The 25,862-nt window shown below is 42.5% G+C and overlaps 1 protein-coding gene across 1 annotated transcript; it reads right to left on the bottom strand.

Moving 5' to 3' along the window:
• Positions 1-5,948: 5,948 nt before the first annotated feature.
• CNRIP1 (cannabinoid receptor interacting protein 1) lies at positions 5,949-20,705 on the bottom strand. The gene is made up of 3 exons (XM_020815880.3): positions 20,260-20,705; positions 18,412-18,556; positions 5,949-7,352 (listed from the first exon to the last, which is right to left on the bottom strand). Exons 1-3 carry the CDS (start codon positions 20,436-20,438, stop codon positions 7,188-7,190), a joined length of 489 nt encoding a protein of 162 aa, XP_020671539.1. The 5' UTR covers positions 20,439-20,705; the 3' UTR covers positions 5,949-7,187.
• Between the last annotated feature and the right edge of the window lie 5,157 nt (positions 20,706-25,862).

The following is a 25,862-nucleotide window of genomic DNA, read 5'->3' as shown; positions in this document are numbered from 1 at the left end:
ATAGCTCAGTGGTTTAGATATGGCTGGAAGTTCAATCCCCCCATAGGCCTCCTGGGAGAATTGCTAGCCTGTGTAGCCTTGGGCACGTTGAACAGTTCCAGGGTGCCCCAAGATGGAAATAATAAACCACTTCTGAGAACTGTCTCCCTGGAAAAACCCTGAAAAAGGTCACCCTAAGTAAGAATTGACTTGATGACATATGACCATTATTGGGTAGATGCTATCCCATTTATCTGTTGAATCTATGCTTTACTACACATAGAATAAATATTACAGAATATTACATATCTTATAATTGAATTAAATTGCTGCAAAAAAGCTTTGTGTATGCACTAGGAAAGTAGAAAGAAAATAGATAAAAAAATGCACAAGCATTTAAGGGTTTTTAAATGGCGTTAAAGCTTTTAATGTTTTTAGCCATAGCAATGGCTTGTGGTCTGTGCAGGGGGATGCCTCCCCACCAAATCTAGAGATGAGATGTCCCTGAGATCACAGTGGTGTGATAGTGTTTCATTCATAATTATGTGCCATCAAGTTTATGTGCCATCAAGCTCATGTTAAATTTAGTGTTATTCAGAATGCCATCCTGGCCATGCTAAGAATCGCACTATCAAGTAAATAGGTCTGTAAACTCAGCCTTATCCTACTCAGGGTGTGATCACATGCTGGTGGCGCAATCCACTGCCAACTATTTTCTGGCAACGTACAGGGAATACATTCCCTCTAATTTTAAGCCCCTAAATTTTGGCCGCATTTGATAAGCACTGTGAATACACAGTGGAAGTAAAGAACAGATTTAAGGAACTAGATTTGGTGGACAGAGTGCCTGAAGAACTTTGGATAGAGGCTCGTAACATTGTCCAGGAGGCAGCAACCAAAACCATTCCAAAGAAAAGGAAATGCAAGAAAGCAAAGTGGCTGTCCAACGAGGCCTTAGAAATAGCAGAGAGGAGAAGGGAAGCAAAATGCAAGGGAGATAGGGAAAGTTACAGAAAATTGAATGCAGACTTCCAAAGAATAGCAAGGAGAGACAAGAGGGCCTTCTTAAATGAACAATGCAAAGAAATAGAGGAAGATAACAGAAAAGGAAAGACCAGAGATCTGTTCAGGAAAATTGGAGATATTAGAGGAACATTTTGCGCAAAGATGAACATGATAAAAGACAAAAATGGGAGGGACCTAACAGAAGCAGAAGACGTCAAGAAGAGGTGGCAAGAATACACAGAGGAATTATATCAGAAAGATTTGGATATCCCGTACAGCCCAGACAATGTAGTTGCTGACCTTGAGCCAGACATCCTGGAGAGCGAAGTCAAGTGGGCCTTAGAAAGCCTGGCTAACAACAAGGCCAGTGGAGGTGATGGCATTCCAGTTGAACTATTTAAAATCTTGAAAGATGATGCTGTTAAGGTGCTAAATTCAATATGCCAGCAAGTTTGGAAAACTCAACAGTGGCCAGAGGATTGGAAAAGATCAGTCTACATCCCAATCCCAAAGAAAGGCAGTGCCAAAGAATGCTCCAACTACCGCACAATTGCACTCATTTCACACGCTAGCAAGGTTATGCTCAAAATCCTCCAAGGTAGGCTTCAGCAGTATGTGGACCGAGAACTCCCAGAAGTACAAGCTGGATTCCGAAGAGGCAGAGGAACTCGAGACCAAATTGCTAACTTGCGCTGGATTATGGAGAAAGCCAGAGAGTTCCAGAAAAATATCTACTTCTGCTTCATTGACTATGCGAAAGCCTTTGACTGTGTGGACCACAGCAAACTATGGCAAGTTCTTAAAGAAATGGGAGTGCCTGACCACCTTATCTGTCTCCTGAGAAACCTATATGTGGGACAGGAAGCAACAGTCAGAACTGGTCATGGAACAACTGAGTGGTTCAAAATTGGGAAAGGAGTACGGCAAGGCTGTATACTGTCCCCCAGCTTATTTAACTTGTATGCAGAATACATCATGCGGAAGGCTGGACTGGAAGAAGCCCAAGCCGGAATTAAGATTGCCGGAAGAAATATCAACAACCTCCGATATGCAGATGACACCACTCTGATGGCAGAAAGTGAGGAGGAATTGAAGAACCTTGTAATGAGAGTGAAAGAGGAGAGTGAAAAAAACGGTCTGAAACTCAACATCAAAAAAACTAAGATCATGGCCACTGGTCCCATCACCTCCTGGGAAATAGAAGGGGAAGATATGGAGGCAGTGTCAAATTTTATTTTCCTGGGCTCCATGATCACTGCAGATGGAGACAGCAGCCCCGAAATTAAAAGACGCCTTCTTCTTGGGAGGAAAGCGATGACAAATCTTGACAGCATCTTGAAAAGCAGAGACATCACCTTGCCAACAAAAGTCCGAATAGTCAAAGCTATGGTTTTTCCTGTCGTGATGTATGGGAGTGAGAGCTGGACCATAAAGAAAGCAGACCGCCGAAGAATTGATGCCTTTGAATTGTGGTGCTGGAGGAGGCTCTTGAGAATCCCCTGGACTGCAAGGAGAACAAACCTATCAGTTCTAAAGGAAATCAACCCTGAGTGCTCACTGGAAGGACAGATCCTGAAGCTGAGGCTCCAGTACTTTGGCCATCTCATGAGAAGAAAAGAGTCCTTGGAAAAAACCCTGATGTTAGGAAGGTGTGACGGCAAGAGGAGAAGGGGACGATCGAGGATGAGATGGCTGGACAGTGTCTGCGAAGCAACCAACATGAACCTGACACAACTCCGGGAGGCAGTAGAAGACAGGAGGGCCTGGCGTGCTCTGGTCCATGGGGTCACGAAGAGTCGGACACGACTAAACGACTAAACACACAATGTGGATATTCACTCTGATTCCAAATAGTGATGGGTTGAGGTTGCCCATGGTCATTTCCCAAATGCTCCTCTATTAATACTATACATAATACTCCATACCTCAGGATGAGCCCATGGTTCTTAGCTTGCAAGGTGTATCTTCTTTAGGCATTCGTTCTTTTTAGCTTCTTCCTTGTGCTTGTTTTCTTGTGTTTAGTTTTTGAGGTTCAATAATCATCTAGGAAGTGATTGGTAAGACTACCTCTTTGGACTGCCAACAATATGAGTCTTAGGAATTAGGAGGACAGAAACCAACAACAAAACTAGCCACCTTGATTTTTTGTTTGTTTTGATGGAAAAGGAGGATATAAATAGGATAAAGAAGCACACATTTGAAGAAGCTATCTTTTCCTCTGTTTGGCTATTGCATATGTTTTTGTAGCCAAGAATGCTATTCTCCTTTCTACTTTCAGAGATCCAACACTGTCCCAGGCCACAGCTAGGGGCCTTACTTTTAAATTTAATTTTAATGTTTTTTTGAGAGTCCAGCTGCACTTACATTGACAGGAACATGCATTGTGTGGAGCAGAATCTGTGCTGTTCTCTGCCTTCACAGATATGATAGTTCTGGAACAAAACGTATATGCTGGCAGAGGAGGCTGGATGAGAGGGAAATATGTTGCAAAGGTACAAAGCAGATGGTGCACAACAGGGCGAACAACTCCATGTCACCTTGTGGAACAAAGGGATGACATGGAGGGAATGATCTTCTTTAACTTTTGTCCCCTCGTCTCACAAATTGGAAGACCACATTGTATCACGCATGGTATCTACTTTCTCTCAGCCAAGGAAAAAAAAAGAACTAGGATTTAAATTTATAAAGCATTGTTTAAGCTTATTGTGGGAGGTGACTCCTAAATTAGGAACCAAGACAGGAAGTGGGTGAACCATAACCTTTTGAATGTTGGCCTCTATCCCTCAATGCTTTCTACTTTGGTGTTTAATGAGGTATTCTGGTAGTTGTAGCCACACTGGTTGGAGTGGTGCCTGACAGTGTAGTAAAAACAAGAAAAGAAACCTACCACCTCGGGCTCTGTTCTACTGGAGTCAGGTAACTGTGGTGGGGAACTGTACACTGCTATGGTAATAGCAAGAAAAAACACAGGACAGGCAAATCTATTTTGTCCATTCATGGCATGTGTCCACTAACTGCTTGTCTATGAAGAGATGACCTTAGAAACGTGGCAACTTGAGATGGCACATCCTATAACACTCAGGGTGACTCAGCTCTCCCATAGGTATAAAAAAATCACAGACCACACGTATTCATCAAAAAGCTAGGCTAAAGGGCATGATGGGTCATAGGATGAAGAGAACATGTGGCTGCCCAGATCTTCCTGGGCTGTAGCTCCTATCAGTCTTAGGCTGCGCCTGCACTGGCAAATAGTTTGGAACTTGCCGCAGAAGTACAACCGATTAATTTGAACATTTTCAAATTCATTCACAAGACACAAAGGTCAATGCGAATCAGTCCGACCCTTTTTGCTTCCGCTGTGGGGCCTTTTCCCTTGCTGCTGAGGGCTTCTCAGGTTTTTTTTTTTTGAGCCATTTGGACAGGGGTTTCCCCATGTGATTAGTTGTTTCATTCTGCAAAAGGCTGGGTGGCAGCACGACTGTGGGTGGTATTCTGAGCATGATGTTTTGGACAGCAGGAACACTTGCCTTTTCTGCGATCTTTCTCCATAGTTGCTCCAAAGTATATTAACAAATGTAAAAAAAAAATGACTGAGTTCAGCACTTACCTTGTCACTGTGTTGATACATTAGTTTAGCACTAAATCACTTCTGCAAGGGGAAAAAAAATCAATATGAAATAGAAGCAACCACGACTAACTACAGTAGACTACAATGTTTCTATGATAGGTATTTATATAGGTGTTTGTACAGTATGGAGAACTTTGGAAAACTATTCTTTACCGCGAATGCCATGTAATGCTTTTAAACAACCTGCCAACTTTTCAGTGAACCATACAGAAGGGGAACTGGAGTTCAGCAGAAGCAGGATCCAACGTTTGTGTGGGGATGGGCTGTGGCAGACATCAAACCCTGTCAGATTGAAGAGCCAGTGTGGAGAGTGGCACTGAAACAAATCATGGTGTCTGTGTGATTACCTGATCTAAATACAAGCATAAAATAGGCTATGAATCAAGTTGCCACAAAGCCAAATTGCTCTGATTCAGCTTGCCGGTCTAGTCGTAGCCTCAGCGAGCACAGTCAGTGACGAAGAACGTTGGGAGTCACAGTTAAGCAACATCTGGAAGGCCACTTATTTCCCATCCTTGCCATGTGGGTCAGGGTTGCAGAAGCTGAACGTCCAGTGCTCCATCCATGGGGTTTCAGTACCCCCCAAGTAAAGATCAAGGCTGGGGTGAGTGGGTGGGACACAACAGAAAAATGAGGACCTACCTTGTCTGATGCAAAAAAAAAGTCATCAAAAGAAGCATCAATAACTACAAACGTATTCCGGGTCTGTGCATGCAACTGTAGTAATCTTATTTGCAGAAACAGAGGGAAAGGGTTAGGCCTTGTGGCTTAATTTAAAAATAAAACAGAACACATCTGACTTGGAGGGTGACTTACTCTGAAACCCAATCCAAGTGTTTCAAAGCGCTGGTCTGATTTTACATTGCTTTAGAAAAGGCTTAGGGTTTCAGTACAAAAAGGACACCCTCGAATTACAGGATGTTAAATTATCAGATTAAATAGCCAGAGGAAAAATTTTAATGTCATTAAAAAATACCCGGTCTCACTACCTCAAGATTCCTGTTCACCCCTCAACCTATAATGCTCTGGAGCACTTCATCCCATGGGTGTTTATACATAAACTTCAAGGGGCAAGTATAAAACTGTTTTTGAAAATCCAGATCAAGGCTTGACCAGCTACATAAATGGTCAAGGATGCTCACCCTAAACAACACTTATGTTGTAAGATGCTAGTTTGGGTATTAGTTAAATTGAATGGGATAAATAGTATGGGGAAACTATGTTGGCCAACACCTTTATTAAAAAGGTCACAATTTATCAATCACTCACGTGAAGGACACAAATACAACTTCTGTGCAAAGTAATGCAGCCACAGAACCACAGCCAGAAGCCGCACTCTCGCATTTTAATTTTATTAGATAAGAGAATGTGCTTCTCCTTGCCACAAGAGTTGTAAACAGATTCACACAGGACATAGCACCAGAGTTCAGAGTCCTGCACAGGAGGAAGTGTGCCCTAACATGGCTTTCCACTTCCTTGGAAATAATTCTCTCTCAAGAATGTTTGGCCTAAAAGGCTGCCGAGTGGTGCAACAGAGATGGGGGAGCTGTGGAAATGCTGGCAGCCAGGTTTATTTCACTTGACATGGAAAAATACCACTGGAACAGGTCATCTGAGAACTCAATGGGCTCAATGTGCAAACATTATATACTTAATCACTGCACGTTCAGGTAGTTGCAACACACATACACAAATAACTTAAAACCACGGACACAGTGCTTTGTCCCTCTCTGTATCTGCCAAAAAATTCAATCACCACCATGGACTTTAAGGATTGTTTCTGAGATGGGGGAAACTGTCAACAAATCTTATAGGATAGTATTGTACTATATTCAACAATCCTTCTGACTCTCACATATTCTCTCTCTCTCTCTCTCTCACACACACACACACACACACAGAGCGAGAGAGCGAGAGAGCGAGCGCTCACACACATGTACACAGAGCTGGGAAAACAAAGCTGTGTCAACTGGAGAAGGGCTGAGAATGGTTAGGAAATTGTACTGTTACTGTGTATCATAGATCAGAAAAATATTAGGAGCAGGGGGAAAGTGGATACACTGAAGCTTATGGCACAGCAGCAAACTATCCCCCCCCCCTTCCAGCTGCTGACTCACTACTATGAAGGAACATAGTGAAGTAACACAAATGAAAATACAGAAGCCACTGGCACTGGGCCGCACCTACACTTTAAAACAATGGTTCAAGAGAACATCACTTCTGGAGATTACAAAACTTTAGAAAAACTCCAGACTTTGGTGAGTAGTGCAGTATTTTCTTCGCCATACTTGCTAAACCAAAGGTATGGAATCATTCAAAGCTGGGTGGAGGGGGGCGTTAAATAAATGTCACATCCCAAGAACTCTTTTTTAAATATACACACATGGTCTCGAGCACATTCATTTGGAAGCAAGTCCCCTCCATTCTGAAGAGACTTCTTCCCAAGCAAATGTGCTTTTGGCTTGTAGCCGCGATGGTTCAACAGACGCATCGATAAAGAGTGCCTCTGTTAAGGCTTTGTACTGGTGGGTTCTTTTAGCAAGAGATTGTCCAGCTGCAGCTGCCTCGTGTTGCTTCACAAGAAGGTCTCCTTGTTTATCCACATGAGGCTGCGCGTCTCGTTGGGTTTGCATTCGTACTCGATGCATCCGAAGCTGTTTCCCCATTGGCAGTGATCTCTCTTGTGATAGTTGTAGAATTTCACTTGCCAGACTGTTTCAAAAGCACCAATGTCAGTGACCTGCAAGGGATGGGGGAAGGGGAAACCATTTGAGATGATCAGACAGGCAGGCTGGCTGGCTGCAAAATACTGAATTAGTACAGTATCTCCTTTGCAACTAATCTAGAGATTCCTTTAGCACCTAGTATCCTGATGCACACTAACCTGAACAACTGTGTGATAGCAAAAGCAGAAGAACCAACTTACTATGACCCCAGACGGTTCCTTACCACATTTTGAAATGATGCTTATGACTCCTCTTCCCATTTACCTTTGCCATTTCTGGCTTGTCTTCAATGATTACATAGCAAATACATTAATATATATTCATATAGATTGCCTCGAATCTTGCTCATTTAATGAATTATACAGCATCTATTCTTGTTATTGTTACTCTTTTGACAGAATAAATATGTTTTATCATCATCATCATCATCATCATCATCATCATCATCATCATCATCATCTTGTACTTCTTATTTCACAGCACTGGGGGTGGATCAAAAGGTCAAACCTAAAAATGAAGAGTCAAATTCTAAGGACTTGAAAATGAGATTATGTATTTGAAAAATCACTGCTTCCTGAATTTCAGGACGCAAATTAGAAATGATTGAGAATTATTTCAAATTGATAGCCAAAGTTTCTGAAACGACTTTGGCTACTGAAATGAATACGAGAGGACGAAGATCTGATCTTGCTTCCATATTCATTTAATTTCTTGCCTTAATGTTTGGTACTTTGTAATTTTTGTACTTTCTGTATTTTTGAGGTTACTTGCTGCTGGAATTCCTACTTTTATGACATATTTTGTTGCTTATTCTTGTTCAACTGCGGTGTTTCAAACTTAATGTTAATGTTTGAAAAGACAGTCCTTTCTTAAGAACAATCTCCATATTATATTCTGTTTCTTGTGCCCTGCTGTTTTTTTTATGTTGGGCTTTTTAAAATCCATTATTTAATCAGTAATAACTTGTTTGTCCCAGTATAGTACTGTAGTTTCATTTTCTAAAACTGGAGGTAACTGGAATGTATAATATGGAGGAAAATATGTGAGTAATCTGTACCCTATGCATCCGCTGAACTGTGGCAAGGGCATTACCTGGTTCTAAGCCTTGCCTCTTTTTCCACTGTTCAGGCTGTGAGTATCATTGCTTACGTAGCAGAAACAGCACAATCCACATGCAAGAAGTTGGCTTGGGGAAACTCTAAATTCTGCAGAAGCACAGATTAAAACAAAACTCTCTCTCTCTCTCTCTCTCTCTCTCTCTCTCTCTGTGTGTGTGTGTGTGTATGTTTTAAACAAAACAAAGTGTGTGTGTGTGTGTGTGTGTGTGTGTGTGTGTGTGTGTGTGTGTGTGTGTGTGTGTGTGTGTGTGTGTGTGTGTGTGTGTGTGTGTGTGTGTGTGTGTGTCCATCCATTCCCAATGGACCGGTGATCACAGAGCATTCCCTGTAGCCTTTGACTGTTGTGAAAATGAATGGAATGGCTAGAAATGCTTGTCCCATAGGATTGCTACATGGCCTTCAATTCTTCTCTGAGCATTCAGAGTATAATTATTATTATTTGACTGCAAGGAAAAGGCAGTCCTTGCATTTTCTAAAAAACTGCTTGTAATAAGTGCAGTGGGGGTTGGGGTGAGATTAGCCAGAAATTCACTTGCCTCGGAAATACAGGGGGACGTGATCATAATACTGTACCGACCATGAAGAACAAGAAAAACAATTAGCCAAAATAATAAGGTCAGGATTTGCAGCAGCAACATGTAAAGCGCTGTTGCAACAGCCTTGTTGCAAGCATATTCAATTTGCATTTTGAGTCAGAGGTCTTTTAAAACAAACAAACCACACACCACATATTTATGGCTTTAAAAAAGAAAAGGACTGAAAAGCAATCAATGGTGTTAACACTGATAAGTAATCTTTGTCAGAGTTTTCAGTTAAATGGTCAGGAGTTGATCTTGGCATATCTGCATACATTTAAGAATTTCCAATACAGTTGCTATTACTGTAATATTTCTTTCCAGGCTGACTTTTCAGCCTAGTCAGAATCAGAAGCTTTGGTGTCTGACTGAGCAGACTCAAAGTGTGTGCTTGCTTCCTATGTGTCTATACAGTGTCATTGGTACACAGATGACTGTACAGAACAGCATCAAAGAGAAGGGGTGGTCAGGTTTTGTCGTGTCTTCTCATTCTAATGTTTACAACATGATTGGACAGCTATGGCCCTCTAGATGTTGTTGTACAGGTGGACCCATCATCTCTCACTGCTGGTTGTGCTGATAAGGGATGATGGGAGCCCTCATGTATCTCAAATGTAAGCTGCAGCAAGCTACAGATGTGGTGTAAGTAGTTTGAAGCTGTACCTCCCCATTCTAGATTGCGTCTTTCCTCCCCAAGTTGGCTTGTTGTTGGGACACAAGAAAGAAGCATCTGAAATATCAAGGACAGTGAGGTGACTCTTCTGATTGTACTGCTTTTTCTGTTGTGGAATAAATAAATATGCCCAAACATTATTGCCCATTCTCATATATAGTATAGCTCCAAAAAATATTAAGAGCATGTCAGGATACTATTTAAGAGCACCATTCTTCATACCTCCATTTCAGCAGCTAGGTGGCAGTCCGTCCAGGCATGACTTGGGGGCAGGAAAACGAGATGAGCCCTCAAATGTATTAAGGCTGGCTTACTATATTTTGGTTAAAATCTTGTTGTTTTGTTATACATGTGGAGATCAAATGCCACTTCTAGCTGGCAATAAGGAGTCCTTGTTGGGATTCTTGGGGCAGGTGTGACTCAAGTTACACCATTTGCCTTCCATGTGCATAGAAAAGCAACAGAATTTCAGGCTTTGAAGAAGTAATACACAAGAAAGACCACACAGAAGGACTAAGATCTGTAAGAGTATGAAGTCCACAGCCTAAAATTACTGAATGCTTAATGGGGCCTTCTCTATGCTTTTCTCCTATCAGCAAAATGCCCTCTGCAAAAGCTGTCTTTAGGGTCAAATTACACATTTAGAGGAATGTGTTTCCTCTTTCATTAACTTGTTTTCCTTTCCGGAATAAGTAGTATATAAATGTTCCTCAGATATATGTGCTTTAGCAAACACTTCTATACATTAACAAAATACGTTCCTGTTTATCTCCCTGTGACAAATCACAACACAAAAAGCAAGTGACATAGCTGGTTTGCCTTCTGTATGTACTGTATAACAACACAAAAAGCAAGTTATCTAAACTTAAAAGCCGTAACAAATCACTTGAGGGACCTTTTCTGCCAAAAAAGAGACTATCACATGCATTGTCTAGTTTATTCTATTATTCTATAGCAGAGCAGTACGACGATGGAAACAATTACCTGAAGAGGTGGCGAGAGCTCCAACTCCGGATTTCTGCATTCTTAATAGACCCTTTCCAACTCAATTATTCTATGATTCTAGTTGAACTCTGGGTAGTCTCTTACTGTCTGTCCACCATGTGACAAATTAAAGAATCTTTACCTACCCCTGCTTTGGATCTTCATGAATGTGTTCTTTGCTGCCATTAAACGGATTTAGTTTACTCACACTGTTGATCCTGCTAACCTTCCCAGAGGACCATTTATGATGGAAATGTAGTGTACAATGGTTTTAAATGACAATACTTTCCGCTGACCACTGTCATTATAGCATGCACAGCAAAACGTTCCTTACAGTTTACAGTTTTTTGTTTTGTTTTGTTTTTTAGGGCTTGAAGTGCTAGGTTTGTCACTGATTGCTGAAGCTGACTGAGGGAAGAACTGCTCAGCAGTGCCAAAGATGTTCTGAAGACCTTTTTCCGTTTGCAGCCAAAAACCAAAGGCTATTGGAACATCTGTTCATCACGAGATTTCCAGGGATCTTATATAATACCTAAGCATTCGGCTTCCCTGTAGGATTCAGTGATCAACAGCTCTGACATGTGAGGCTGAGCAAGGCTCATTAGAGCCTTTGAATATTTCCTCAGGGGGGGGCCATTGTGGCCTCTGCAAATAATGCATTAAATAGAATCAGGCCCAGCCTTACCATCAGGTAAAGTGAAGCAGATGCCACAAAGCAGCAAGGGCGGCTCTTTTTCCAATCATTCTTCCTGAGTCATCCCCTCAGCCAACCCTCCTTTTTTTTTCCTTTGGAGGACAGAACTATGTGTGTTACCATGTGACCTCTCCTGTGCCCTGTATACTGGTCTGCTGTCCTTGGATACGGCAGAGGATATAGTGCCCTTGCCAGTGCAGAAGTCTCAAGCAGAGCCCTAACCACTTCTGGGAAGGGAGCACCATTTTTAACTTTGCCTTAGGCAACAAAATGGCTTTGGCCACTGCTGAGTGGAGGCTCAAGAATTCCAGAGCAGAGTGCTCCATTGGCCGTTTCTGATCTTCTCGGCTTTTGCACAGAACAGGATACTCGGAAATAATGATCAAAAGTAGGGGAAAAAAAATCCTGCAGTGCCCTGGAATTTTACACCATTCAGGCCAATCATCCCATTTCCCCTGGTCTGTTGTACAAGCTGGCTGGATAGTTTGGTGGTTTTAGGAATCTGGCTGTAGAGCAAGAGGTTGGGAGTTGGATTCCTCACTATGCCTCATGGGAGAAGAGCCAACCTGTGTGGCCTTTGGCAAGCTGCACTGTCCCAAAATATCCCCAGAAGAAGAGAATGACAAACCACTTTTCTGTATTGTCTATCTAGAAAACCCTGGAAAAAATTGTGATAAATTAGAACTGACTTGATAGCACACAATTATTATTGTTTACTGTACATAAAGGCTGCTCAGTTATTCTTATGCTTTATGGATATATGATAAGTTAAGCCAGAAATATGATTTCAACCCGCCCCCTCCAACTCCTTCCTTCTAGCTCAGAAACAACACCAGATTTTTTTTTCCTGACAGATTTATCACTGCAACCACTCCCAAGCCTGAAATATGTAAGAAAAAGAGAAGGAGGAGACAGCAGGAGAAGAACTTTGGCATTGCACCAAGAAGGAAAAAAAATGAGGAAAAGAATCCTGAAGTGAATGTTCTAGCATTCTAAAGTGAACCACTCAACAGCCATAGAGGAGAAGAGGCCTTCATCTGAACAGATGTGCACCTTCAGTCCTCATAATGTACTTTAACTATCATAACTGTCATGGATGGGAGGCAGAAGGAAAGATCACATGGAGAAAATAGTAGAGTGCTAGCTGTTGTTCCAGCCAGTATGTAGCAAGGGTAGAGTGGATCCAATGCTAGTAAGGTCAAGGTATTAGGACTTTTTGACTAGCAAGGATTTTTACAGCATATCTCTCTCTCTCTCTCTCTCTCTCTCTCTCTCTCTCTCTCTCTCTCACACACACACACACACACACACACACACACACACACACACACACACACACACACACACACACACACACACACACACACACACACACACACACACACACACACACACACACACACACACACACACACACACACACACACCAGCTTTCCTATGTCCTCTGAGTTTAGATTAAGTCCTTGTAGCAGTCGAGGAGAAAATGGATTTTCCTAGAAACAGATTAGTCATCCTTCGGTCTCAAGAGACTATGGTAACGTGCTCTGAACAGAGGACTTGGAACAGCATCTAGTGTGGCTGAGAAGGCCAATTTGAGAGTGACGATGCCTTCCACACTGAAGACAAATACAGTCTGTTCCCTGTCCAGCTCCCTGATTTTGCTGGTTTCAAGACTGCCTCTTTGCCTCGGCCTGCTGGACGTGTCTCTTCAAATTGGGAGAGATCATACTGCACCGCCTGCCTTCGGGCTAAATACTCAGATGTCAAGGTTTCCCATCTGTTGAGATCCATTCCTAAGGGCTTCAGATCCCGCTCACAGATATCCTTGTATCACAGCTGGGCCGATTTCCCTGCACTAATTTTCCATACACAAGAGCTTTTGGAATCTGACCATCAGCCATTCTCATGACATGCCCAAGCCAATGTAGACATCACTGTTTCAGTAATGTATACATGCTAAAAATTCCAGCTCATTCTAGGACTACTCTATTTGGATCTTTGTCCTGCCAGGAGATACCAAAAATGTGGCGGAGACAACGTATGGTATATGGAACGTGTTCAACTTCCTCTCTTGCTGTGCACAAAGGGTCCAGGACTCACTGCAGTACAGGAGTCCTGTACTCAGGACACAGATTCTATAGACCTGAATCTTGGTATATGCCGCCAGCTTCTTATTAAGATATACTCTCTTTGTGAGTCTAGAGAACATGGTCGCTGCTTTGACAATTCATTTATCCAGCTTGACATTTAGGGACAGCGTATCAGAGATCGTTGAGCCAAGGTACATAAAGTCATGAACAACCTCCAATTCTTGTGTTTTCTTCAGGCTGATTGTTAGTCCAAAGTCTTGGCAAGCCTTACTAAGATGATTCATGAGTTGTTGGAGGTCTTCAGCAGAGTGGGCAACAACAGCTGCATCATCGGTGAAGAGGAAGTCTTGCATGCATTTCAGCTGGACTTTGGTCTTCACTCTCAATCTAGAGAGATTAAAGACCTTTCCATCTGATCTAGTCTGGAGATAGCCACCTTCTGTAGCAGTTTCAAAGTCGGGCTTCAGCATGACAGCAAAAAAGATCCCAAACAGGGCTGGCACGAGGACACAGCCCTGTTTCACTCCGCTTCAGATGTCAAAGGGATCTGATGTTGAGCCATCAAAAACTACAGTGCTCTTCATTTCCTCATGAAAGGACCTGATGATGTTAAGGAGACGAGGTGGACATCCAATCTTGGGAAGTATTTTTAAAAGGCCATCCCTGCTAACCAAATCAAAGGCCTTTGTGAGATCTATGAAGGCCACAAAGAGTGGCTGTTGTTGTTCCCTACATTTCTCCTGCAACTGTCTGAGGGAGAATACCATGTCAGTGGTGGATCTATTAGCTCGGAATCCACACTGTGATTCTGGATAGACTCTGTCTGCAAGCACCTGGAGTCTCTTTAGCACAACACAGGCAAGCAGCTTCCCTACAACACTGAGAAGGGATGCCATGGTAGTTATTGCAGTCACCCCTGTCTCCTTTGTTCTTATAACATGTGACAATGTTTGCATCCTTCATGCCCTGTGGTACTCCACCTTCCCTCCAGCAAAGACAAAGATTTCATACCGCACTTCAGTACTTCAGCAGGGATGTTATCCTTCCCAGGTGCCTTGCTGGTGACAAGGGAATCCAAAGCCACTTTTATTTCTGCTAAAGTTGGCTTGCTGTCCAACTCTTCCAAAACAGGCAGGCACTCAATGTTATTTAATGCTTCTTCGGTTACTACATTCTGTCTGGAATATAGCTCAAAGTAGTGCTGCACCCAGCGTTCCATCTGCTCTGCTCGGTCCTGGATGATCACTCCTGTAGCAGACTTCAAAGGAGCAGATTTTTTCTGAATTGGACCTAAAGCCTACTTGATACCATCATACATTCCCTTGATGTTACCTGTGTCCGCTGCTATCTGTATCTGAGAGCAGAGCTGAGGCCAATAATCTTTAGAACATCTCCTGGCAGCCTGTTGGACTTTGCTACGAGCAAGTCAAAGAGCCTGCAAGCTGTACTCACTAGGACAGGCTTTGTATCCTGCTAAAGCTCTCTTCTTTTCCTCAATGGCTGCCATCAACTCATCCGAATGGGCTTTGAAGCAGTCTGCCATCTTTTTCGTCTTTCTTTCCCCTAGAAATAATATATTGTTATAAGTTATCCCTGTAATCCAAAGTATTGGGTGGGTGGGTGGAGATATTTTGATTTTGAATAGGAAGGTATGATCCACTAACTTTACAAAAGACCTGTTCCTGGCAGAGATTAATATGACTAAATATGATGAGTTAATGTCGGTCAACACAGCTGCCTCTGTTTTTGGAGTTCTCCTCAGGGCCACAGCTATAGCAAATGTCATACTGAGCATCTATCTTTCAAAATGTATGATTAGATGATCAATGTTTAAGGTTTTACTGCCTCCTTTGTCAATGACATGTATATTTAACTGATGTTTAGAAAGCTCTAAACTACTGTGTTTTTAAATTTTCTTTAAGCCAGCTCTGACCTAGAGAAACAGATTTTATTAGAAGAGGTAGCCATGTAGCAAGTATATGAGGCAAAAACAAAATAAAAATAAATGATTTTCATTTAGTTAAAATGCATTTTTTAATTTTTTTTGCCTCATATAAAATCTTATGCACCCTCTGAAACTTGCCTCCAAAATAACATTATCTAAGTTTGAACCATCATGGCTGAAAATAATTCAAACACTCTGAAAATTCAGAAAAATGTTTTTATCTTGGTTAAAATAACTATGTTGAATAGATTGTCCAGACTTAGACTTGCCTTCCCTAAAATGTAGGTAACACATTGATTGGGAATCAATACCCTTGAAATATGGATGCACCAACGATGTGAGAATACCACAAATAATTTTTGGCACATTAAAGACTAACAAGCCCTCTAACAACAGTCCACAAGAGTTGATGCCCGACAGAACCTGTAAATATCCTGATTGTTTTTGCTAAAGGAGACTAACACAGCTGCTATTCCTTGGGAACTGATGGGAGAAGGGAAGTGTCCATTGTACTCAGTCTTGGTTAGCTTCTGTGATCATTCCAGAAAAGCATTGAAGGCTGAGATCATAAGAAGGCCAAGGGCCAAAATTGCACACCAGAAATACAGGATGCATGGTCTGGGATTTTCTGAGTATTTATACAGCTCTTCATCCTTCTTACTTAAACACCAGGGTTTCTGATCCTGAAGGAACTCTCACCTTAAGAAGAGTGCCAGTGTCACTGAGAATCTGGCACACACAGCCTTCTAGCATCATGCATGCCATGGCATCATGTCTGACAAGCACTGCTGAGTGAATCAGATTCTGATACTACAATAGTGGAATCTGGCTGCCCCTTGGCCAAAAGTTGTTACTTCCTGGAAAAACTTGATTGCTAAAGGAAAGACAGGGCATCATGTTGGCTCCCACACCTTGCACATCCCCAAGGTTTTGCTTTGGGCTTAAATGGAATTTATCATGGTAATTGTTACAACCTTGGGGCAAACTAACTTCTGTCCTCCACCCACACACTTAAACATAGCACAAAGGGTGTGTGCGTGTGTGCATGTGCATAGACATGTATTTGTGATACATCAGAAAAGAGTAATTAGGCAGTAAAGTGCAGTAGATTACACATGTCAAACTGATTTTAGTTTTAGGCTAGAAAGTTTACAGCTGTTGCCAAATAAGAGAGTAGTTATAAATAACATTTGGGGTGGTCATTTTCCCCAAGGAAGGGCTGACTCACATAAACAGATATAACATTTGAGATAATTGATTTGATTTCTGTATACATGCGGGCCAACCTCTGAATGGTTTCAGCAGGCTCTACTGAAAAGCACTGGCATCAGATGACAAAAAAAATACTATGATCTGAATATGGGAACAGATCATCAGTACTTGCTGGCAGTCAAGGGATGAAACATGTGAACCAGCCTAACATGAAGTAAAAAGAATCCAGTTCTCATTGAAGAACACAAATGAAACAGTGGGATCTACCAGCTATTATCTAGTCATTTCTACGCCTAGGCTACAATTCTGTGCTATACCCCCCGTTTCCACCCAAGAACAGACAGTGCAGCATCTTTAACGAGTAACAGTGTTGACATTCAGAACTCTTGCTGAATTCTGCCCAGAAGCTGTTACACAAAGCTGTTGACCAAGTCACACACCTCCGGTTTCCTTTTCCATGGAGTAACTGTATTTTATTTTATTCAGCCAAACAGGTGTGTGCCTTTGAGAAGCTTCAGCTGTGGGTGGCTCATGGCGTGGGATGGAGGGGCCTCACCTTAAAGTTTCCGGGGTTGCCCTACTGGCCTGGTCACAAGCCCTCACTGGCTCCAACCCTGCTGCTGCTTCCACGGGCACCTCATTCTCAGTGAGGTGGTTCATCTCTCAGAGTCCCTCTGCTTCTCTCTGAATTCTCCTTGGCATAATTCCTGTGCATAGCTAGGAGGGGTAGAGAGAGAGAGATCTAGGCTAGGGTCCTCTTCCCCATTATCAGGTGAGCTCCCGGTGGTAATTTGGAGCCATAGAGCCCAACCCTATGGGACCAGCTCAGTGAGAAGGACGTTCTCGTCATGTCCGGCTCTTCATCTTATGAACAGGTTTTCTCTCTGGTCTTGAAAACATTGCATTACATAAATATTGAATATATTACATAAATATCCTTGTTGCCTGTCCTGCTGATGACACTGAATATGTTATACAAAATGGGAAGCTGAAAGTAATATCTCAAAACTGAGCTTTTGGAGATTGGATGGCATTCACCTATTCAAGCCTGAACTTCTTCTTCTGAGCAATCCAACAGCTTCCCCCGACCCCCACAGCTGGATCATTTTACCATTATCTGAGCACCTATTTAGAATCTTAATAATAATCTTGAAACCGCAGAGCTGGAAGGGACCACCGAGTCCAGCCCCTTTCAAGGAGGCACTGCGGGGGAATTGAACTCCCAACCTAAACCATGGAGCCATTTGGCAAGTTCAATGGGGAGGGAGCGACGAGGCCAAAGATGACTGTGATGATATACTGTACTGGCCTCTGCAAAGTCCCCTTGAGCCGCAAGAATCTGTCTACTCAGACCTGACCGCATTTAACTGCTGGAGCCTGAGTGAACTAGGGCATCAACTGGGGCATCTGAGGTCGTGAGATGTGCAGAGTAATGGTTGGTCATCTTTGGAGCTTCAAGCAGTCACAGGTGCTTAAAAGTCCATGTCCAGGGGAAATTAAAAGAGGCAAAACTATGCCCTTCTTCTGCTCTGGACATTTTAAAGGAAAGATGGCATATTTTGTATACCTTGCAGCTGAGTGACAAAATAAGAAAGTAACCTTGTTTCATTGTAAGGAACATGATTCAGAGGCCAAGTCTATTTCTCAAGCCATTCTTCTGTTTTACCATCTATCAAAATGTCACATTCCTGTTCATTCATTCATACCAAGATACAATCCTCACCATTGCTTGAGCTGGCTCAAAAGCCTTCACCTGGCGCCAGATCCAGAAATATACACTACCTGGATGTTGACTTGCAAAGGCTGCCTCTCTCCGCTTTTGGTGTGAGTAACTCCTTCTGTATCGTAGATTCCAGTATAAGTAACGAGCTGGGGCTCCCTGGACTTTTCTTCCAAGGGCACGTTTACTCCCCCGATACCCATTGTCCTGCAATGGAACTGAGTATTCTTAGAATTCAGCAGTTTTTGCAATCCATAGATCTCTCTCTCTGTGTGTGTGTGTGTGTTTGTGTACACAGAGACATCTGTGCACACACATATATACTATGAATCCCCAAAACCAAATAGAAACAAGTGCTCAATTATACCACCTTCCTCCTAAGAGGGTGTGTGTTACACTTTCTCCCCTCCCCCTCCCGATGTTTTAAATATATACTACTTTAGAACATGTGGCTGTGACTCTAAATGATTCAATCATCACAAAAATTCCACTAATCTAATCAGATGAAACACAGAGGGGATGAGAACATGTACCATGATCTGGGAAGGCAGTAATACACTGAAATATGAGAGTTGCATTTTTTTTTTTTAAAAAAAGACTTGCATTATTGTAATTTTTTTTTTACAGCTCTGAGTGGAAGATCTGTCTGTGTTTTTCCAAAGGCTGCCTAAAGCTGCATTATATCAAGGCAAGCCACTGGTTCTCTACGCTCACAGGCCATGATTCTCCAGAGTCTCCATCAAGGGTTTTTCATCCACCTAGAGATATTGTTACAGGCTGTCAAGTCATTTCTGATTTCTGGTGACCCTAAGAATGAGTGACCTCCTGTCATTAACAGCTCTGCTCAGATCTTGCCAAACCCAAGGCTGTGGCTACCTTGATGGAGTTGGTCCAATGAATGGACTCCAAGGAGTCAACAGAGAGATGCCAGAGATTAAACCTGGGTCTTTGCGAATGTCAGGAAGGTGCTCTAGGATTCAGCTGTAGCCTCTTCTCTGGAGACCACCTGCACCATTTTGAAAGAGGGAGCAGCAGAGTCCTTTTTAGGAGGGAAGGAAGGGCGTGAGTGGCGGCTATGATGCTGCCAGGGAAGATAATCCTGAGGCTTCATTTAGGAGTCATCCAAGAGGTTGGCAGAGGGAGCCAAAGAGGACATCGTTTATTCTTGGAGATAACAGGGCAAGAGGTGAGAAGACTGTCAGCCTCTCTCTGTGTGTGAGAGTGAGTTGAGTGAGAGAGAGAGCACGAGCCTATAAGAAGCCCCTTTGTGTGTCCTGCATTAAGACATTTACAGCCTAGAAGCCAATGCCTACACTGGGCCACTCGTTATATAACGAAGAGCTGTTTCCCGTCATTTGTAGCTGACGATGCAAAAAAGACGTTCGCTCTCTCTCTCTCTCACTCACTCACACACACACACACACACGCACACAGACACTTACGCACTCCACATTCAGGTACTGTCAGGTATGGGCTCAGAGCGTTGCTTCCGAACAGGAATCGCCCTGAGCAGTTTAATAATCCTGGCGTCATATAAGGAATTAGAGTCCGGGTGTGTATGTGCGCCTTCGAGTGCGTGCATTGGGGATCCCTGCAGACCTGATTTATTGGGAGGGGGAGAAAGACGGGTGTGTGTGTGTATGTGGGTGTGGGTGTGTGAGGGAGGGAGGCAAATTTGCCGAGATCCGTGGCAGCACAGGGTGAAGCCGACCAAGTAGGTAGGGGGGGACAATAAAATATGGACGCTCTCGCCGGCAGCTTTGCCAGGCACCAAATCTCAAATCTCTAAAAGGAGAACTGCCCGCGCTGGGGTGGGAGGAGAAGGGAAGGGCGGCCATCCCAGGGGAAGAGTCGGGGGGTGGGTGGGAGAGAGAAGCGGCTCTAGGGCAGGCGATGGGGCTCCCACTTACGTGGCTTGGACGGTGCCCGGCTTCAGCGCCACCTCGACCTTGTATTTGGCCCCCGTGAGCAGCTTGATGGTCCGGTTCTGGCCGAACCTTTGGCCGTCGACCTTGAAATAGACGGGCCCGTCGTTGGGCTGGATCTTGAGGGCGACTTTGATCCTGACCAGGGTGGGCACCTCGGCCATGGCTGACGCTTCCCTCCGCCAGGAAGGATGGAGCGGAGCAGAGAAGAAAGAGGAGGAGGAGGAGGAGGAAGAGGAGTGGTGCTGGAGGAGGAGGAGGAGGAGGAGGAGGAGGAGGAGGGAGGCGGCTTTTTCTCAGACCCCCGCGAGATGGCGGCGGCGATCCCTGCCGGCTATGGCCCCGGTCCAATCCGGAGGGAAGGAGCAGAGGGAGGAAGGGAGCAAATCGGGCCCATTTGCGGCCGTCTGCATCGCCCAGCTGCGGAAACTAATCCGGGCCGGCCTGATTACTGCCGCGGTCCAATCCACGGTGCAGCTGAGGGAGGGGCCCGCCGAGCCATTTCACACACACACACACACACACACAGAGAGAGAGAGAGAGAGAGAGAGAGAGAGAGAGAGATTTTCTTCCTGGCTGGTGGTAATAAAAAAATATATAAAAGAGGAAATTAAGTCACTAAGCTACTGCTGGCCTTTCATCACACCTAATTTCGCTGCCTTACTTGGCGACCTCCCTCTGCCTAATGTCAGGGCCGGTCTTGCCCGTGGTTGCTGCCTTGACCTTCCCCTTTGGACAGCCCGCCTCACGCACAGGTCCCTTCAGTGCTCTGTTACAACAGCTTTAAACCTTCATCTGAAACACCAAATCTCCCTATAGGCACTCCCATGTGTACTGGGATCCTCAGGAGACTGGCTTCTCTCAGTCCCACCACTTTCCCATGCACATCTGATGGGGACTCATTGGATCTTATTCCTATGAGAATCTTATTAATGCATTAACAAAATTATAAATACAAATGACATTCTGCTGTCCTGGTTGAAACCTCCTGGCACAGGTGATTATATATCCCCCAGTTCATTTCAAATCTGTTCACTAAGATAATATACAGTACAAAATTGGATAAATCTACTCTGATAAAGGCTATGAAAGGCACATGCCAGTTGGTTGTCTCCTATATCCACAACATAATGGCGAAGAAGAGAGTTGTACTGAATGGGTAAGGAAAGAGTGCGCTGGTTTTGGATTAAGTACATTTGGAGCTGGCAGAATTAGCTGAACATTCATGTATCTGCCTGTTAATGCAGTGCCAAGACATGGTGGATGACAGATGGTTAATAGTGGTTGCCTGTGCGATGCATAATTAAATTATATTAAAGATTTCTAATATAAAAATATATTAGAATCCATGCATGAAATATATATTTGTCTTATTTTGTAATTTGTTTCACTGGGTTTGATTTTTTGTTTTTCACTGTATGCCTGAATAGACCTTTGAATTCAGAAAAATAGGATACGTTGATTTTGATCTACTGATCTAACTATTATTTGGTGCCTGCAGAATTTGGTAGCATCCCATTTCTTGAATCCAGCCTTTTTTATTCACATACAAATATGCATATATTTTCAGCCATAATACATTTGCCTGTTCATACTATACACACAAATGCCACCCATTCTTACACATGGCATAAATACACATTGAGATACTGCCCAATGTGGCTAGCCAGAGCAACTAGGCTTGACAAAGCATTCAGTTTTCCAAGCCTAATTGCTAGGGTGTGTATGTGTGTGTGTGAATTTGAAGATGTCACAGTGCATTAAGGTTAAATGTTCCCATCTTAGCTTCAGCCCCAATTTTCCTCTTGCAAAGAAGTTTGGATTGGGAGAAGACTGCTATTGAAGTCAACGGGAAATATCTTTCAAGCCTCATTACATCAGAAGGTGTGGGGAGGGAATTGTTTTTCCCCATTCTGAACTACCCCCATATCAAGTGGACTTGGAAGAAAGCTTTCCATTGATATCCATGCAAACTGTTAACAGAAACTTGATGGCCATGTGCCAAAGGTATAGACCACATTGATCAGCTTTCCACCACCCCATTGTCTATTTTAAGGATGTCTCAGCATTTGTGTTTTTGAGAAACAATGCATCAGAGTGAAAGAAAGTATATAAATAAAGCAGCCTAGCATGAATCATGTATGCTATTTTTAAAATAGTTCAGGGAGAGCAGAGAAAAGGAAGTGTGAGCCATTTGTAAGGCAAAGATTGCTTCTACATTGAATTATTTATCTGCACATTTACCTAAATTCTCACTTGCTAACTATATACAAAGCCTATACCAGTCACTTACGATTCTGTTTTTACTTCTGTACTGCAACTAATTGCTGGCTATGCCAGTCATAAAATGGCAGTGTTGATCATAAAATAGTTGTCTTGATTATAAATTGAAAAACTGTCATGAATCTACAGGCTGTCGATCACCTGTGGGACACGTTTGAGGTGGTTGGGATACTGCATACTCATATTTCAAGCGTTCTAAATAACTATCCATATTCTGTTTTCTTTTGTCAAGGCTCATTATTTCATTCATTTCACAGTGAAATGTCTGTTACTGACTGATCTGTGTTTATATTTGAAACAGAAAAAGATATATGTTTTCAAAAGCAATTATTTAAAAAGTGACAGAAGAACAGAAAGTCCTTTTCTTTCATCACTCAGGGATCCTCCTGATCATATAGGTAAATAGATGATTAATGTTTCTCTGAGATGTAGAATATTTATGCCAAATGTCCCTGAACACACATTCTTCAAACACTTGCATAATTGTAGGTGATCTTGCTATGGTGGAGTGACAGGATAAATAGGCTCCTCACTATATTAACCCTGCTCAACTAGGTGAGTTAATCATTTGTAAAAGGTATCAGGTAACCAAAGACACAGGGAACAGAGAAGTGAAAAGTCTGTGCAGAGAAATGGCATAATACTTGCATTTGCTGAGTTAATAAGTATGTGGGGGAAAGAATGAATTTTTTTAAAAATCAAACAACGCTGGCATCCTTCACAGCATTGCAATATTTAACCAAGATCGGAGTATGACCTAGCCTGAGTAAATTATTCCCCCAGGAGCATATGCTGCTCACATCTAGATGGAAACGTTTCTTTCAGCACCATACGTGTGGACAGTTACCAAAGAAAGAGCTGACTTTTTACACTGCTAAAAGTGCATGTACTGTATTGTTGCTGCAAACGAAAGAGAAAGTTGGGAATTTTCATTCCCACAGACTCAAATGCTGGTTTCCAGCTAACCTCAGTGTTCACAGTCCAAACTCAGGGTAGAGTTTCTTCTATGAAGGTGACACTGGAGAAATATGCAAAGAAAACTGTCCAGTTTTGTGTAAGACATCTGTCTTGGGAGATCCTTTTAGATCCTGAAGAAGGAACTTTTCTGCAGAGTGTGCATATGTGCTTCCCTATTTCATTTTGTTAGTTACATGAACATCTGAAAGCCCCAGAAGGTCAGAGAACAACAGTAGCAATTTCATCATAAGAAACTGAAAACTCCCCCAGTTCTGTTCCTTCTATGATCAATCTTTTTAACGAAACATTTGTTTTAATTGACCTAAAATGCAACAGAGGAGCCAAATGAAATGAGGATGATATGGAAAATATAGTTATAGGGAGTTCCCTTTGTTGAAACATGAAACAGCAAAACACGTGGTGCCTAAATATTGCCCACTGCGAGCAATCAATTAGAGCTCTTACGAGTGTGGGCCCATATAATGGCCGGGTAAACTGTGTGAAATTGAAAGTATTGATTTTAATTGGCATCCTTCCTAAATGATAGGCAAGATCTATAATGAGCAGAGTTCAGTGCCAGTCTTTTCTGTTTGTTCCATTTCAATGAACAGGTGTATGTAGACAAAGGAAAAATAACTGGTTTTGGCCTGGAAGCTATGCAGCACCATATTCTCCATGTTATTGAAGAATGAAGTCAATCTCTTCATTAATAGGTGTCTCTCTGCATGGTAGCCTTACAGATTTGTTACTGTCCTGTTTAGAGGGTGCGTCCACTTCTATTACTGACAGGGTATCTAAATTTTTATTGATTGCTATGAGAACTACTAGAGAGAACATGTTGCAATGCCTTGAAAGAAGGATTCATACACTACATATAAGAGTTTCCTATATGTTCTGTCTTTTTGTAATCTTGCTGGTCTGCCACTTCCATGTTTACTTGGAAGTCACTCCTGCTATTTCCAAGAAGGCTTGCTTTCAAATATGTAGGCATAGAATTGTAACCTTAGCCATTCTGTGTTAGGGTTTTTTTCCCCCTTGTAAAAAAACCTGCCCCAGTATTAAGATATCATTAGGCTAAAAGGCTTAGTTCTTGCCCATGGGACTTTTATTTTCCATCTGGTTGATTAAATCTGGGCCATGCTATATCAATGCAGAATGAGATTTAAGTGAATTCATCCCAGGGATTAAATGTAGTTTATTGGCCTTTGTGAGCCTAACTGCTTTGAAGGCCTTTGTGATTTTATTTATGGAACATAAATGTGTCTTCATACTGATGTGTGCATGCGGATGTATGCAGATGTAGATGCCCTCTTTAAAAGTAAGTAATCTGAATGGACTGTAGTAGTTTCTCCCACCTCCTCCATATCCAAGTGTAGGCCGGTCCTACTGTTCAGCAGAACAGGGTAGCCACCAAACTTTGTGTGTCATGAAAGGGCAGTTAACTGTTGTATAATTTATTGTTGTTGTATTTTTCTTACCAGATTCTGGGGAAAGGTGAGGTTCTTGTGAGAATTTTTTCTGCGTCACACTGACAAAACAACATGACAGGCTTTAGCTAGCATGCCCACTGACATGTTCCAAGGCAGTAAAAAGTAGGACTTTTGTTGCCTTAAGCAAAAATGTCTTGGCTAACCTGTCTATAACCTATTCATTTCTGTGATATTTGTTACATTTATGAAACCCCCACTGTTATTTTCCTTAATACAATAGCCTCTAGGTTAACGACCCAACAAAACTACTCGAATCTGGTCTGTAAAACTCCTCTGACTTTCCATTTTATGCGCTGCAGGTATGGATGTGAAAGTACAATCTCTGTTTCCCTCATATGTTTTGTTCAGTAGCTTTTTCCATAAATAGTTCTAGAAAATTTATTCGGGACCAGTAATGTACCTTTTGGACTAAAATACCCAGACTTCTTGTGGATCATAGCCCATGGTCATGCTATCTGGGGGATTTCTGGGAGTTGTAGTCCAAAACCATGGATGGGAACACTTCTTTTTAAGACTTGATAATGTTTTGATTGGCCTCAATAAACAGCAGCAGCAACAAGAAGACTTGCTGTCAGGCTTTGTAATTCAAGATTCGGCAGCGGGGATTAAGGAAAGATTTTAGGGTTCTAGTACAAAGGTGAAATACCTGGTCTTAAACAGCATTCAGAAAAGTTACATTCTGGACAACTCCAGAATTTCCCAGCCATCTGGATATGGGAGTGCTTAGACTTTGTAATCCATAACCCCCTAATTTTACAAGCCTCCACTTTTGGCTACATTAAACATTGGCACTGCTCACATTACTTTTTTTGTCACTTGAGAAATATGAGTGCCCTTTTTGAACAAAGTCGCAGTGTT

The sequence above is a fragment of the Pogona vitticeps genome, chromosome 1 (genome assembly GCF_051106095.1).
Source record: "Pogona vitticeps strain Pit_001003342236 chromosome 1, PviZW2.1, whole genome shotgun sequence".
Taxonomy (NCBI): domain Eukaryota; kingdom Metazoa; phylum Chordata; class Lepidosauria; order Squamata; family Agamidae; genus Pogona; species Pogona vitticeps.
This window is presented reverse-complemented; position numbering and strand designations above follow the sequence as displayed.